This window comes from Gorilla gorilla, chromosome 7, assembly GCF_029281585.2.
Source record: "Gorilla gorilla gorilla isolate KB3781 chromosome 7, NHGRI_mGorGor1-v2.1_pri, whole genome shotgun sequence".
NCBI lineage: Eukaryota > Metazoa > Chordata > Mammalia > Primates > Hominidae > Gorilla > Gorilla gorilla.
In genome coordinates, this window is record NC_073231.2 from 110,351,741 (window position 1) to 110,366,969 (window position 15,229).

The window sequence follows — 15,229 nt, forward strand, 5'->3', positions numbered from 1 at the left end:
CCTATTCAACATAGTGTTGGAAATTCTGGCCAGGGCAATTAGGCAGGAGAAGGAAATAAAGGGTATTCAATTAGGAAAAGAGGAAGTCAAATTGTCCCTGTTTGCAGACGACATGATTGTATATCTAGAAAACCCCATTGTCTCAGCCCAAAATCTCCTTAAGCTGATAAGCAACTTTAGCAGTCTCAGGATACAAAATCAATTGTACAAAAATCACAAGCATTCTTATACACCAATAACAGACAAACAGAGAGCCAAATCATGAGTCAACTCCCATTCACAATTGCTTCAAAGAGAATAAAATACTTAGGAATCCAACTTACAAGGGATGTGAAGGACCTCTTCAAGGAGAACTACAAACCACTGCTCAATGAAATAAAAGAGGATACAAACAAATGGAAGAACATTCCATGCTCATGGGTAGGAAGAATCCATATCGTGAAAATGGCCATACTGCCCAAGGTAATTTATAGATTCAATGCCATCCCCATCAAGCTACCAATGACTTCCTTCACAGAATTGGAAAAAACTACTTTAAAGTTCATATGGAACCAAAAAAGAGCCTGCATCGCCAAGTCAATCCTAAGCCAAAAGAACAAAGCTGGAGGCATCACACTACCTGACTTCAAACTATACTACAAGGCTACAGTAACCAAAACAGCATGGTACTGGTACCAAAACAGAGATATAGATCAATGGAACAGAACAGAGCCCTCAGAAATAACGCCGCATATCTACAACTATCTGATCTTTGACAAACCTGAGAAAAACAAGCAATGGGGAAAGGATTCCCTATTTAATAAATGATGCTGGGAAAACTGGCTAGCCATATGTAGAAAGCTGAAACTGGATCCCTTCCTTACACCTTATACAAAAATTAATTCAAGATGGATTAAAGACTTAAACGTTAGACCTAAAACCATAAAAACCCTAGAAGAAAACCTAGGCATTACCATTCAGGACATAGGTATGGGCAAGGACTTCATGTCTAAAACACCAAAAGCAATGGCAACAAAAGCCAAAATTGACAAATGGGATCTAATTAAACTAAAGAGCTCCTGCGCAGCAAAAGAAACTACCATCAGAGTGAACAGGTAACCTACAAAATGGGAGAAAATTTTCGCAAGCTACTCATCTGACAAAGGGCTAATATCCAGAATCTACAATGAACTCAAACAAATTTACAAGAAAAAAACAAACAACCCCATCAAAAAGTGGGCAAAGGATATGAACAGACACTTCTCAAAAGAAGACATTTATGCAGCCAAAAGACACATGAAAAAATGCTCACCATCACTGGCCATCAGAGAAATGCAAATCAAAACCACAATGAGATACCATCTCATACCAGTTAGAATGGCAATCATTAAAAAGTCAGGAAACAACAGGTGCTGGAGAGGATGTGGAGAAATAGGAACAATTTTACACTGTTGGGGGGACTGTAAACTACTTCAACCATTGTGGAAGTCAGTGTGGCGATTCCTCAGGGAGCTAGAACTAGAAATACCATTTGACCCAGCCATCCCATTACTGGGTATATACCCAAAGGACTATAAATCATGCTGCTATAAAGACACATGCACACCTATGTTTACTGCGGCACTATTCACAATAGCAAAGACTTGAAACCAACCCAAATGTCCAACAATGATAGACTGGATTAAGAAAATGTGGCACATATACACCATGGAATACTATGCAGCCATAAAAAATGATGAGTTCATGTCCTTTGTAGGGACATGGATGAAATTGGAAATCATTCTCAGTAAACTATCGCAAGGACAAAAAACCAAACACCACATGTTCTCACTCACAGATGGGAATTGAACAATGAGAACACATGGACACAGGAAGGGGAACATCACACTCTGGGGACTGTTGTGGGGTAAGAGGAGGGGGGAGGGATAGCATTAGGAGATATATCTAATGCTAAATGACGAGTTAATGGGTGCAGCACACCAGCATGGCACTTGTATACATATGTAACTAACCTGCACATTGTGCACATGTACCCTAAAACTTAAAGTATAATAATAAAAAAAAGAAAAAGACCATATTATAGGTACAGTTTGCACATTTACTTCTGCTATTAAGTGATAAGTTCCTTCAGATAATATTTTACTCACCACTTACTTCCACCCTCCTTGGCACAAGGTCCTATCAGGTGCTTGATACATGTTAAATGAATTGAATTCATTGCCAACAGGGTGACTATACAGCCTGATTTGTCCAGAACAGTCCTGGTTTTGTCACTGGTGCAGCATAATTAAAAATAATGTATTATTTCGCTTTCAAAGTGTCCTGATTTGGAAAATAAATTACCTGATAACACTAGGTGCAGACAATTAAAATTCTTTCTAAAATCATCAATATACTTTCCAAAGTGCAAACGACAATCCAGCAGGGCACTGAGCACCGGCAAATGGAGTAGCAGAGGTGAAAAGAGCAGGGGAAGAGCAGAAATAGATGGCAGCACAGAATACTGAAGCATCTCACCATTTCTGTGGCTTGCTGATCTCAACAGAAAGCAAGTCCTGCATTTTGAGATTCTTCCAAAGGCTAGCTCTCTATTTAGACCAGCACTGAAGGGGCCCTACTTTCTACTGGGGATGCAAGGATTTCAGAAAGCTTATACTCTATTAAACATTACATCTATAGCTCTGTACTGGCCACAGAAAAACTGCAATGAGGCCGGGCACGGTGGCTCATGCCTGTAATGCCAGCACTTTGGGAGACCAAGGTGGGCGGATCACTTGAAGTCAGGAGTTTGAGACCAGCCTGGCCAACATAGTGAAACCACGTCTCTATTAAAAATACAAAAATTAGCTGGGCGTGGTGGCGCACACCTGTAGTCCCAGCTACTTGGGAGACTGGGGCAGGAGAATCGCTTGAACCCGGGAGGCAGCGGTCGTAGTGAACTGAGATCACAACACTGTACTCCAGCCTGGCCAACAGAGAGAGTGAGACTCCATCTCAAAAAAAAAAACAAAAACAAAAAACAGCAATGACTCTGTGTACCCAGACATACCTTTGGAAACAGCATCCATTTATTTTTAATAATATAATTGGAATAGATTTCATGTATTATTCTTCTCATTCTGTTAGAAAGATTTTGTAAGATGAGACTTTAGAAAAAATAAGCCATGAATAAGGTTTTACTCACTTCTGAAATGGAGTATTTTATTGACGTAGAAATATATTTAATTAAAACACACATTTTGTTATGGCCTGAAATGTGTTGCCTCCAAAACTCATATTTTAGAGTCTAACCCTAGTACATCAGAACGTAACTGGATTTGGAGAGAGAGTCTTTACAGAGTTAAAGAGTTAAAGTTAAAATGAGGTCATATGTGTGGCCCTAATCCAATGACTGGTGTCCTTATAAGAAGAGGAGATCAGGACAACACACACAGAGGGGAGACTACGTGAAGACAGTAAGAAGACACCCATTTATAAGCCAAAGAAAAAGAACTCAGAAGAAACCAACCCTGCTGACACCTGGATCTCAGAATTCTAGCCTGCAAAACAGTGAGAAAATAAATTTATGTTGTTTAAGTTACCTAGACCGGGACATTTTGTTATGGTAGCCCTAGAAAACTAATACATATTTCTAAATGTGTATCTGAAATTCAGAAGAAAAAAAAAGATTAAAAAATGTAAAATATCTTTACTGTTGATTTCTTTCTTCAAACAGAAATTTATTTAAGGGTATTATCAATGCTCAAGAACAGCCTAGTGGTCTAATCACAAGTAAACAGCTAAAAATAAGTATAATCTAACCCTTGATGAGTTGACATAAAATTCAGAATATAGTACTATATCTATCTAAATTCCAAATTTTCATAAGTTCTTATACTCTGTAATAATCTGCATAACTCAGCAAATCTGCATTTGCAAGTGATCAATACACATTATAAAAACATACATGGTAAGAAAATTGATTCAAAGGGTAAGAAAGACCCAATTAGATTTTAATGTAACAGAGCACAAAATGCTCAATGATATGGTTTCAGATTCCACATTGCAACTAACCTTAAAGAAACTACCTCGTGTTGAGTTTTGGTGCAGTATCACAGAATATTCACAATTATCTGAAAAAGGCTATTAAAATATTCCTTTCTTTTCCAATTATACGTCACTGTGAGGCTGGCCTGTCTCCTAGTATGTCAAACAAAACATGATGTTGCAAAAGACTGAATGCGGAAACAGATATGAGAATCTAGCTATCTTCTTTTAAGTCAATCATTACTTTATAAAATTATAAAACAATGCTGTTCTTATTGATGTTTTTTGTTTTGAAATATATATTTTTCATAAAACCATACTACATATTGATGTAAACATGCAATAGGTTACTGTTATTTTTAATTGAACTAATGAGTTTTAAAACAAATTCTCAGTTTTAATTTCTAACATAGTAAATATTGGTAGCTGTAGCCCATATAAACAAAAACTCTTTTAAGTCCTTGTTACAGACTGAATTGTGTCCCCCCTCAAGCCCATATGTGGAAGCCCTAACTCCCAATGTGACTGTATTTGGAGACACAGCCTTTAAGGAGGTAACTGAGGTTAAATGAGGTCATAAGGATGGGACCCTAATACCATAGGACTCATGTTCTTATTAGAAGAAGAGGCACAAGAGACCTCTTGCTTTCTCTGAACATTCATAGAAAAAAGGCCATGTGAGGACACAATGAGAAGGTGGCCATCTACAGGCCAGGAAAAGAGGTCTCACCAGGGACCAACCCTGCCAGCACTTTGATGTTGGACTTTCAGAACTGTGAGAAAAACTGATGTCTGTTATTTAAGCCATCCACAGTAGTATTTTGTTGCAGCAGCGCACGTAGACTAAAACAGGCCTCAGTAGTTTTTAAAAGTTTATAATGGGTCCTGAGACCAAAACTTTTGAAAACTACTGAATTAAACAGTAACCATTTGGTTGTATAAATTAAAATGTTTGTAAACAAACATACTTTATAGTTACAACTTGGAAAAGTAATTATAATTCTCATTAACTATTCAAAATGTAAAGAAAAAGGGAGAAGGCCATCTTTAAAATAACCTTACTGTTATTTGATATATACAATTATATATCATTTGAGAATGTATTTTTAAAAAGGTGAAACAAACTATGAAAAAAAATTGATGCAGGCACTGAAGCACTTGCTTTGCATTTTCAGGAAACTAGGCTTGTTGGGCTTGATGTGTTTGACTAGGGCATACTAACCCTTAGAGTATTTGTTAAGTCTATTAACTTTCTGAATACAAAGTCAGACATAAAACAAAAGAACAAGATTTGCTTCATGTGAGGGAAAAAGAACCAAACAAATTACAAGATGACACAAAGAAGTTAATCAATGGATTGATAAATACACTAAGTACAGTTTTAACCACACAAAACTTATCAATATAGGGAAATAATAAATGAACAGTAAGAAAACCTATTTCAATATATGCAAAAATAAATATTTTAGTTCTCCTTGTAACTGTGGTTGACAGCAAAAATGGTAACGGAGCTATGGAAGTGGCCTAAGAATAAAAATTTTAGTAGTTATAAGTCTTTAAGTAATTATAAAGTTATAAAGTAATTATGTTATAAAAGCCTAGATGAGTATAAAAAATACATTAACCACAATGATGAATTTCTGAATTTCATGGACACAAGTATATTGGGTTGCTTTTAACAGCAAATAAACTGTGCACTCAAATACAATAGTTATATGTAGAGTAGTACTATAATCTAAAAATCAAGCAAAAAGCTTAATTTCTAAGGCTCTAATCCTAGGGATAGCATTCAAAATCACATTTCAGTAAATTTCATGTCACATAACTTTGTATGGAAAGAAAATACTAATTCAACTTGAGCTAACTTTTCTCTAGGTTCAATGTTTGTATGAAAAAATAATTATGCAGTCCGTTTGGAAAAGTATAATCAATCCATGGGCATGCAAGTATCGGTTTTATCTTATGAGAATTTCTCCATGTTCCAGTTACTTCATTCCTTATTACATGCTGCAAAAAGCAGTAATAATTTTTATAGCCAAATATCACTTCGTAAGATACCAGGTGGCTTTCAATATTTACCATATAAGTCATGCATGAAATTTAAACATTACAAAAAATGACTTACCAGTTGACACTCCTGAAATATGCACATTTTCAGAATGTTCTGCAAGAGCACCATTTCCTAAAATTAAACATAATGAATAAACTAATATCCAAGATAAAATTACAAAATTTTTTCAGATCGTCCCTTTAAAAGAGAAACAACTACATAGAGCTCCTTTTAATATAGAGAAGCTAAAGTTTCTTATAATAATCTTCAAGACAATACTAGGAAGCTCAAAATCATAATAGTAACGGGGAAAACAAACATTTTGGAAATCTCAACAAGGTAGTGTTATATATAAAGGTCAAATAGATAGATCTGATCAACACCAGAAAGAATTTTCTATCAATTAATAATCAAAAGGGAAGTCAGTACTGCTACAAGAAAAAAAGAGAACACAGCTTGTTAAAAACAGCATTCCCCTAAAAGCGTGTCCAAATCAGCCACGAGTCGGTGTAATATCTGTCAGGGCCACATATGTTGGTACTTAAAAAAAAAAAAAAAAGTCTTGCATTGTCTTCTAAATCTTCAAAAAAATCTTTCAAATTTTTCTCACCAACAATTCTAACAATCTTAAGTATTGCGAATATTTACTCCATCAAATTAATGTAAGCAATGTCTCTTCAGATATTTGTCTTAAAATTTTGTATTTTATACATCATTAGTTCTAAAGGTTTCTCTCTTTACCCATTAGTTGGATCTGGCATCACAACAGCTCAGAAACCGAACAGACAAAGAATTCTCCTTGGAATCAGGTGGGGAAGGAAGCTAGTCAGAAAAAGCTTAGAAGGCAAAAGCAGAATTTTCTTTCATGGTTGAGAGTGGAGAAAATAGCAAATATTGTAATTAACAACTTTTTGTTTACAAGTATCACACTTCTATAATTGCTTGAATATTGTATTGCACCCCCCACCCCAATGCACTAAGCTGTAGGAGAACAGAATTTGTGTTTATTTGGCTCCCCACTGTAGGCACAGTTCCTGATACAGAGGAGGCAGGCACACAAATAGCTGAAAGATGAATAAATGAGGGATGTCCTGATGACTAAAATGAAATCATGCCCATTAAGCACTTGATATAGTGCCTGGCACACAGCATTGAACAGGTGTTGATTTTTGTAACTGTGTAAAGTATATTATTGTTACTAAAGAAAAAATAACAGTGATAAGACAATATTTTTGGTTCAACTACAGCTATACCCTTCAAAATGAAAACATACATTATATTTCCCTCAATTAAGAATGAAACAGTGGAAATGATGAGATAGGTGGGAAGGCCATATTAAGTATACAAATAAATGATTATATTCATCTTAAGTACTCTGCATTGATGCCAAAAAAGGCACAATTTCTTTTTCTCGTTTATTGTTAAATGTCACACATACAGAATTGAAATGACTAGAAAGACTGTACCCATTTCTTTACCACACACAACTTATAAAAACAGGCAGCAGAAACAAAACATGAAACTGATTCAATAAAACACCTAAGAAGGTTTGCCAAAGGTAAGTATAAACTGCCTAAATCCTTGCTACTCACGAGTAGACTAGCAGTACTGGCCACCTTTGGAGTGTGCTAGAAATGCAGAGACTCAGGCTCATTCCAGATTATGGAATCTGAATTTATATGCACACTTAGTGATCTATATGCACATTAAAGTTTAAGAAGCACTGGCAAGGTTTGGGCTTAAATCTTCTACTTCTATATTATACATTGCTACAAATCACAGTTACATAATTTGTGATACTAATGTTTCCAGTATCCGTAAGATAGCATATTATGCTCAGGAGAGTTTTAATATCAGATTTTACTTTTTTAAAAAAGAGACAGCATCTGACTATGTTGCCCAGGCTGGACTAGAACTCTTGGGCTCAAGCAATCCTCCTACCTTAGCCTCCCGAGCAGCTGGGACTACAGGAGTGTACTATCACACCCAGTTTAGATATATTTTAAACATGAAATCTTCTTTCCAGTTTGGTAAACAGAGCAAAAACAGAAGGCAAAAAAGCAGCATATTGAAGATTGTGGATTCTGAGCTATATTGCCAGGAATCTAAAACCAGCTCCATTACTTCTTGCTGTGCAATTTAGGGCAAGTTACCCAATCTCTCTGTGCCTCAATTTCACGTTTTAAAATGGAGATAATACCTACCTTATAGGGCTTAGTGAAATTCTTTATAATAGCAAAAAAAAAAAAATCTAAAACTATTATCAACATGCACAGGAATAAACTGATACAGCCTTATAATAAAATATTCAATAAACAAATAATTACATATGTACTAACTTGGATAGATACACATATTAAGTTAAAAATGTTTCAGATGAGCAATAAAGTATGATTTAATTTTAACTTTAAAATTATGTATGTATAGTTTATAATATGCAGATGTTAAACATGTCATATGTATGTCTATGCATTTATATAAACACTGATGAGCCTAAGGGTATAACACTGATGTGGAGGAAAACCTCTGGAACTGGAATTAGAGAGGAAGATTTGAATTGTATACTTTAGCATTGGCCAAATTTGTTACAAACAGGCACAGATTTCTTTAAAAATTTTATTTATATTACAAAAAAGGAGAAACAGGCGAACAGAATATATAGTTCATTCCCATCATTCTGGATAAACAGAAATCTGGTAAATATCATGCTAATTATAACATATTAAAATTTCATTAAAGTATTAATGATTTTAAAAACTGGTTAACACTTTAAAACAGAAAACATGATACTGCTAATTAATTTCCCATACATTTACTCTAGCTTAAAAATAATACTATTTAGAAGTTAAAAGAAATCAATGATAATTTCTGTTAACATCAAAGTGATGTTTCTGCTTCTGAACATCACTTGAAGAAGCGGGCTACTTAATTTATGTGTACTACCATTCTAAAAAATATGTTTACGAAGATGTCACTTTCAATTATTTCTAGGTTACCAGTAGATAGCCCAAAGAAAATCGCTTTGTTAATACAAAGCAAATTATATTCTCCTTAATGCCCCCTCCCAAACCCCAAGAAAATTTCATATATATGAATATGAACACCCACCACCAATCTTACTATGACTAGTGTTCAAATGCAGCCATGTCGGATATTTTTTCAGACGTCACCCTTTAGAGGTAGCAAATACTGAAAAAAAAAAAAAGTCTGATAAAACATTACTTCTTTAACTACACATTAGCAGCTAATTATGTAATGAACCAGTTAAGTAGATAAACCCTAAAAAAGATTTTTCATGTACGAAAAAGTTTCATTATCACCTAAATCAGAAAATAGTTTGTTATGACAATTTTTTGGTCTCACTAAACACCAAGAAGCAATCAACCAACCCCATTTACTGCTTTCTGTAGTTTTGACTACAATATGAGAGAGAATCAACTAAAATAGATGCTGCTTTAGGAAAGAAACTATACAACAGTGATATGGAGTTTAAGTTCTAGAGTCAGACTCCTGTAATAAAACCCCAGCTCTACTATTTATATAGTCATGAACTTCAAATGACTCCTAAGATTCAGTTTGCTCACTTATATAATGGGGATGTTATCATAAGAGAATGTCTAAATTTATAGTCTGTGCATCCCTGTTGCTTTATTAACTTTCTGTCTTCTTTTATATATTTCTGTCCTTTTTATTTAAGAACTAAAGTTCTTAAGAATAGCTAATAAATACACCTAAGATTTGATAGGTATGTACCAGCCAAATCCTAAGTGCCTTACAAGCGTTCACTCAGCTAATCCTTAAAACAGCGGTTCATTTTACAAATGAGAAAACCAAAGCTTCTAGTAGTTCGGTAATTTTTTTTCCAAAGAGCTAGTAACTGCATGGATTGAACATTCAAATACACAGTCATTAAAAAGTCTGTATTCCTCACCTCTTAAAAAGATTTCAGGTTCAATACTAATTCCCACAACATTAAAAAGTTTGTGTTCCTTACTTTTTTTAAAAAAGGATTCAGACATGAATGTATTTCTTGCTTGTAAAAGAAATAGTGCTTAGCTCTCAGAATTAAAATCTACCTGCCACAGCATTCCAATTTGTAAGAAAAACATTGGTTTAAAAGTTAAATGACTGGCAGCTACAAGAAATGAAAATGCTCAGCTTCCTACAATTTCTTTTCTACTGCTCAGTGAGAGTAGTTATCAAATATAAACACATATATAAACATATAAACCAAAAAAGCAAAGATGGTTTCTATTTTATTGTACTTAAGGGAAAAGTTCATAATCCTAATAGGGCTTGCCAAGCTCTCCATAGTCCGATTCTTCCTAACTACTTCTAAATCTTTATCTCTTGTGACCCACTTTCCCATTCTATCTCATCTTTCCAGTAATAATGGATCTCTTTTAGAAAAGTATCAACTGTCTCTCTTGCCTTTGGATTTTCATTAAACATTATTTCTTTAGGGAGGTATCTCTTGATTCTCCCATACTAGGTTAGGTCATTCTGTCATAGACTCCTTTAGTATCTGACACTGTCACTTTTTGAAAATTTATCACATTTGTTTTATCTGTGTAATGCCTATATTCCTTACTAGATCTTAATTTTGGGGTGGGGGGAGTATTCTGATGGGACACAGCAGGGTTTTGTTTTGCAACCCCAGCGACCAGTACAAAACATAACACATAGCAGGGAATACTTAGTCCATGTAAGTAAGAGGCATGCAGAGTCCCTGCTCCTGAAGAGTTGGTAATCTGTTGACAAAATAATTGAAAATATATAAAACAGAAGCAAACAAAATATAATTAGCAAGCTTCTTATTCAAGGGGAAAGCCTAGAGGCTTTTCTACTAAAAATAGGGATGAGGACAGGAGTGGCCACTATAGTTACTAATATTAGACAGTGCGATTAGACAAGAATTGTTTAAAAAAAAAAGTAAAACTGTGTCCATGTGCAGATTATATCTACTTGGAAAACCCAAGACAGTCAATAGAAAAGTAACTATAAAGAACAGGAAAATTTAGTAAGGTAGTAGGATATAAAATAAGCATACAGAAATCCAAAGCATTTGTAAATATAAACGATAGCCAGTTGGAAGACATGGCAGAAGACCCCATTTTCAGTTGCAATGAAAAAAGATTAAAAGAAAAAGCTCATGGAACTGCTGCTGGTTATAAAAGAGGAATTAGCAACAGATCAGCAATTCTGCTGTGAACAATTAAGAAAACAGAAAAATATGTAAAAAAAAAAAATTCAGACACTGGGCAACAGGCAATGTAAGACTGTGATCACTGAGAAAAGGGAAACAAATTAAGGTGAGTCCTATTACTGCCCTTTCTGCCTGGAGACTTCCTGGACTCTGGCATATTGAGGGAGAACCCAAGCAAAGCAGGGAGATCTTGCTAAGCTGAGGAGACAGAGATGAGAGTTTAGTGGGGCTCAGGCAACAGAAACATTGAGAGTATCAGTATCAGTTTTTTAAGACAACAACACAAAAAACAAAAACCTCCAAAATTTGCATCACGGTCCTAGTCTTAGGCTGAATGTCAAGCTGCACATGTGTAAGGTGACACCATATAAGAATAGGCAAAGAACTACCGCTGAAAGCTTAAATAAACACTTCCATCTCACAAATCTGGAAGACGCTAAAGTCCTGACCAGCAAGAGAGAGCTCCAAAGTGGAGAGACCTTGATAAACACATGGGTATCACCAGACCAGGAAGTCCACCCACACCTTAGGAGTAGAGCTAACTGCCAAGTAAAAGCTACTCTGTAATTATCCTAGCAAAGCTTTAAAACAAGCTTCAACTAGAACTCTCAAAAATTGCCAGTGGGAATATAAAATAGTACAACCACTTTGGAAAACAGTTCTTTCAAGATGAACATATAGATATATGACCTAACAATTCCACAACTAGGTAAGGGAAATGAAATCATATAAAAAAGACAAAAAAGAATTCCAAAAACATAGAGTAAAAGAAGTAACACAAAAGTATTCATTCTGTATGATTCTATTCTATTCTATAAAGTTCTAGAACAGGAAACAATAATCTATAGTGACAGAGAGATCAGTGGTTGCCTGATCTCTCTGTGTGTTATTTTGTCAGGCTGTGTGCTGGCTTCCTCATCATCCTGACAAAATAACTACAGCACTTCCAGGTACCACATCCAGGGGAAGAGACAGTATTTGTATCTCATCACTTGCAACCAAAAGCCTTGATATTCATTCTGTCTAGAACAGCTTAGGTCACATGCCCTACCCTGTCAAGGAAAACAAAATGGAATACGATGATAGGTGTAAGCCTAGGAGTGAGGTGTTGAATTACATTTTCTGAAGCATTTAAGGGCATTGTTAAAAAGAGAAAAAGGATAACTGGACGGTAGGCAATCAACAAATAGCTACTATAGCATTTTCCCTTTCAAATAAAATCCAATGCCTTGTCCTTGCATTCAGGATCTACATAGTATAGGCTCCAAATATACTTTTCAATTTTAATTTCCCATACTCCTTGTGCATCAAACACATTAGTCTTTTGCCCTGTTTAAAAAACAAAAACAAACACAACCACCACAACCCAAAACCACAAAAATCCTCTTCTCCCTGTATCTTCACTTATCAAATTTTTAGAGAAATTTCAAGGCTCAATTAAATGTTACCTCAGCCATAAAGCTTCTGGAAATCACCTCAAGCAGAAGTAATTCTTTTAAACTCCTATCGTCAACATTTTGCACTCTTGAATGAATGAATGGATTCAGCCATTGACTATCAGTAACTGCTAACATCAGAAAAAAAGGACAATGAGACATCACACATCATGGGCCTCCTAATGGAAGAACACAAAGAAAGAGAAACCGGAATTTGATCAAGACTCTATCTAAAGCAGCACTGACTAACAGAACTTCCCACACGATGGAACTGTTCTATCAAGGCACTGCCCAATATGGTAGCCATTAGCCACATGCAGCTATTAATCATTTAAAATGAGCCTAGTGTACTTTAGCAACTAAGTTTTTTATTTTATTTAATTTTAATTAATTTAACCTTAAATTTAAAATAGCTCATGTGGCTGTCGGCTACTGTATTAGGCTTTATAGCTCTAAATCCATTTACCAGTTTACTGAAAAAGCAAACGACAGAGGACCATTTTAAATCATATTACAGAAGAATACTCAACAAACTCCAGAATGAAAAACTCTAAATTGTTTCAACAAATATATATATTTTTAAAGTTGTGAAGAAAGTCCACAGATTGAAAAAGGCTTAAAGGAAGTACTGAATAATTACAAACTGTGGACCTCATTTAGATTCTGATTCATAAACAAACAGGACATTAATGAGACGACTGTAAACACAAACCAGTTTGGTTTTATAAAACTGAGGAAAAATTAACAATCATTCCTAAGATAATGGCATGGCACTTATATTGATTTAAAAAGAAAGCATATTTGTTCTTTTAGAGATGCACTCTAAAATATTAGTGGATGAAATGATGTCTGGTATTTCTTCAAAATATGCAGAAGAATTTAACAGGCTAGCAAGGAGGCAGATTGGCTCTGGGTTAATAACTGCTGTTAGGGCCTAGGTTTTGGGTACATAGGGGGTCATTATCCTGTCCTATCTATTTTCACAAATATTTGAAATTATCCACAGGAAATTTTTTAAACAAAAAAAAAACCCCTCTGATAGCATATTATACAACACACAAAATATTCTGGATTTGAGATTTGTACAAATGACTTATGAATCTTAAAACATGTAGGTGAATTAAGATCAGGGTTAATATCATAAGCATTGTTTTATTCCCCTCAGTATCTTAACCTAGTATCACATATGCAAATTATGCAAAATAATATTTCCAATAATTATAGTTTTAAATTTCTTTCTTAGTTTTATGGTAAGACAGCACTGTAAAGAATCTTATAGATAATTCATGTCAAATTATGTGAGAAGATAAAAAAAAATGAGGAAGACTCAAAACCCAGGTCCTAGAATCCTCAAATCTGATATGCTGTAGCCTGATCATCACTTTTTATTTGTGAAGATATATATGCAGAAAACAAAGCCATGCAAATACATATTTTTTTACTACCTGTAAGGCCAAACCCTAATATAGTTTGCCAAAAAGGCAGGCTTGATAGCGGAGGCCTCATTTTGCTTGTGTTACATGTCCGCAGGCCTAACATCTAGAATCAAAGTGTGCAGAGTGGTCACTTTCTCATTGAGTTAGAACATTTTCAGTGAATTTTGGCCCTCTGCTAAATAAGGTAAGGGTGGGGGCTCTATCCAAGAAGGCTGGTGTCCTCTTATAAGAGGAGATACCAGAGATCTCTGTCCACACATACTATATGAGGACACAGTAAGAGAAGAGGCCATGTGAGGACACAGTAAGGAGGACACTGCATGCTAGGAAAAGAGGCCATACCAGAAACCAACCCTGACAACACCTAAATCTTGGACTTCTAGCCTCCAGAACTGAGAGAAAACAAATTTCTGTTGTTTAAGCCACCCAGTCTGTGGTATTGTTATGGTAGTCCAAATAGACTCATATACCTACTTTCCCCATGTAGGTCTAGATGAAGATTTTTGGGAATCCCTTTCAAGTGTATGACAAATTCAGTACATTCTTCTAAGGAAAGGCTCCATAATGTCTAACAAATACCTATAATGAGATGTTTACTTTTGTAAAAAAGGTTATGAAATCCCTGAGAAATAAGATATTTTCCTGATTGATTTAATTACTGGTATCCTAAAAGTATTATTTCTGTAACTTTTTAATTGTGGCCATCCATTATGTATTTATATGAACTAGCCTTGAACCTATTTCCCACTTAAAATAATAGTAATAATTATTTATAACATTACTTTTAATGAAAAGATACATTATAATTTTTAAACCCCATTCTTTGGTTGTTGTTGAGACAGAGTCTCGCTCTGTCGCTAGGCTGGAGTGCTGTGGCGCAATCTCAGCTCACTGCAACCTCCGACTCCCTGGTTAAAGCAATTCTCCTGCCTCAGCCTCCCGAATAGCTGGGATTGCAGGCACGTGCCATCACGCCCAGCTAATTTTTGTATTTTTAGTAGAGATGGGGTTTCACCATGTTGGCCAGGATGGTCTCGATCTCCTGACCTCATGATCCACCCGCCTCAGCCTCCCAAAGTCCTGGGATTACAGGCGT

The 15,229-nt window shown here is 35.2% G+C and overlaps 1 protein-coding gene across 2 annotated transcripts in view; it reads right to left on the minus strand.

Moving 5' to 3' along the window:
- The window catches only part of LRP12 (LDL receptor related protein 12), a 101,947-nt gene that overhangs the window by 36,409 nt on the left and 50,309 nt on the right, over nucleotides 1-15,229 (minus strand). The window contains exon 2 of one of the 2 annotated variants that reach the window (XM_004047420.5): nucleotides 6,131-6,187. The exons of the other annotated variant lie outside the window; for it this stretch is intronic. Coding sequence (XP_004047468.4) covers nucleotides 6,131-6,187 — 57 coding nt within the window. The remainder of the gene's footprint in view (nucleotides 1-6,130; nucleotides 6,188-15,229) is intronic. 2 annotated transcript variants of the gene reach the window in all.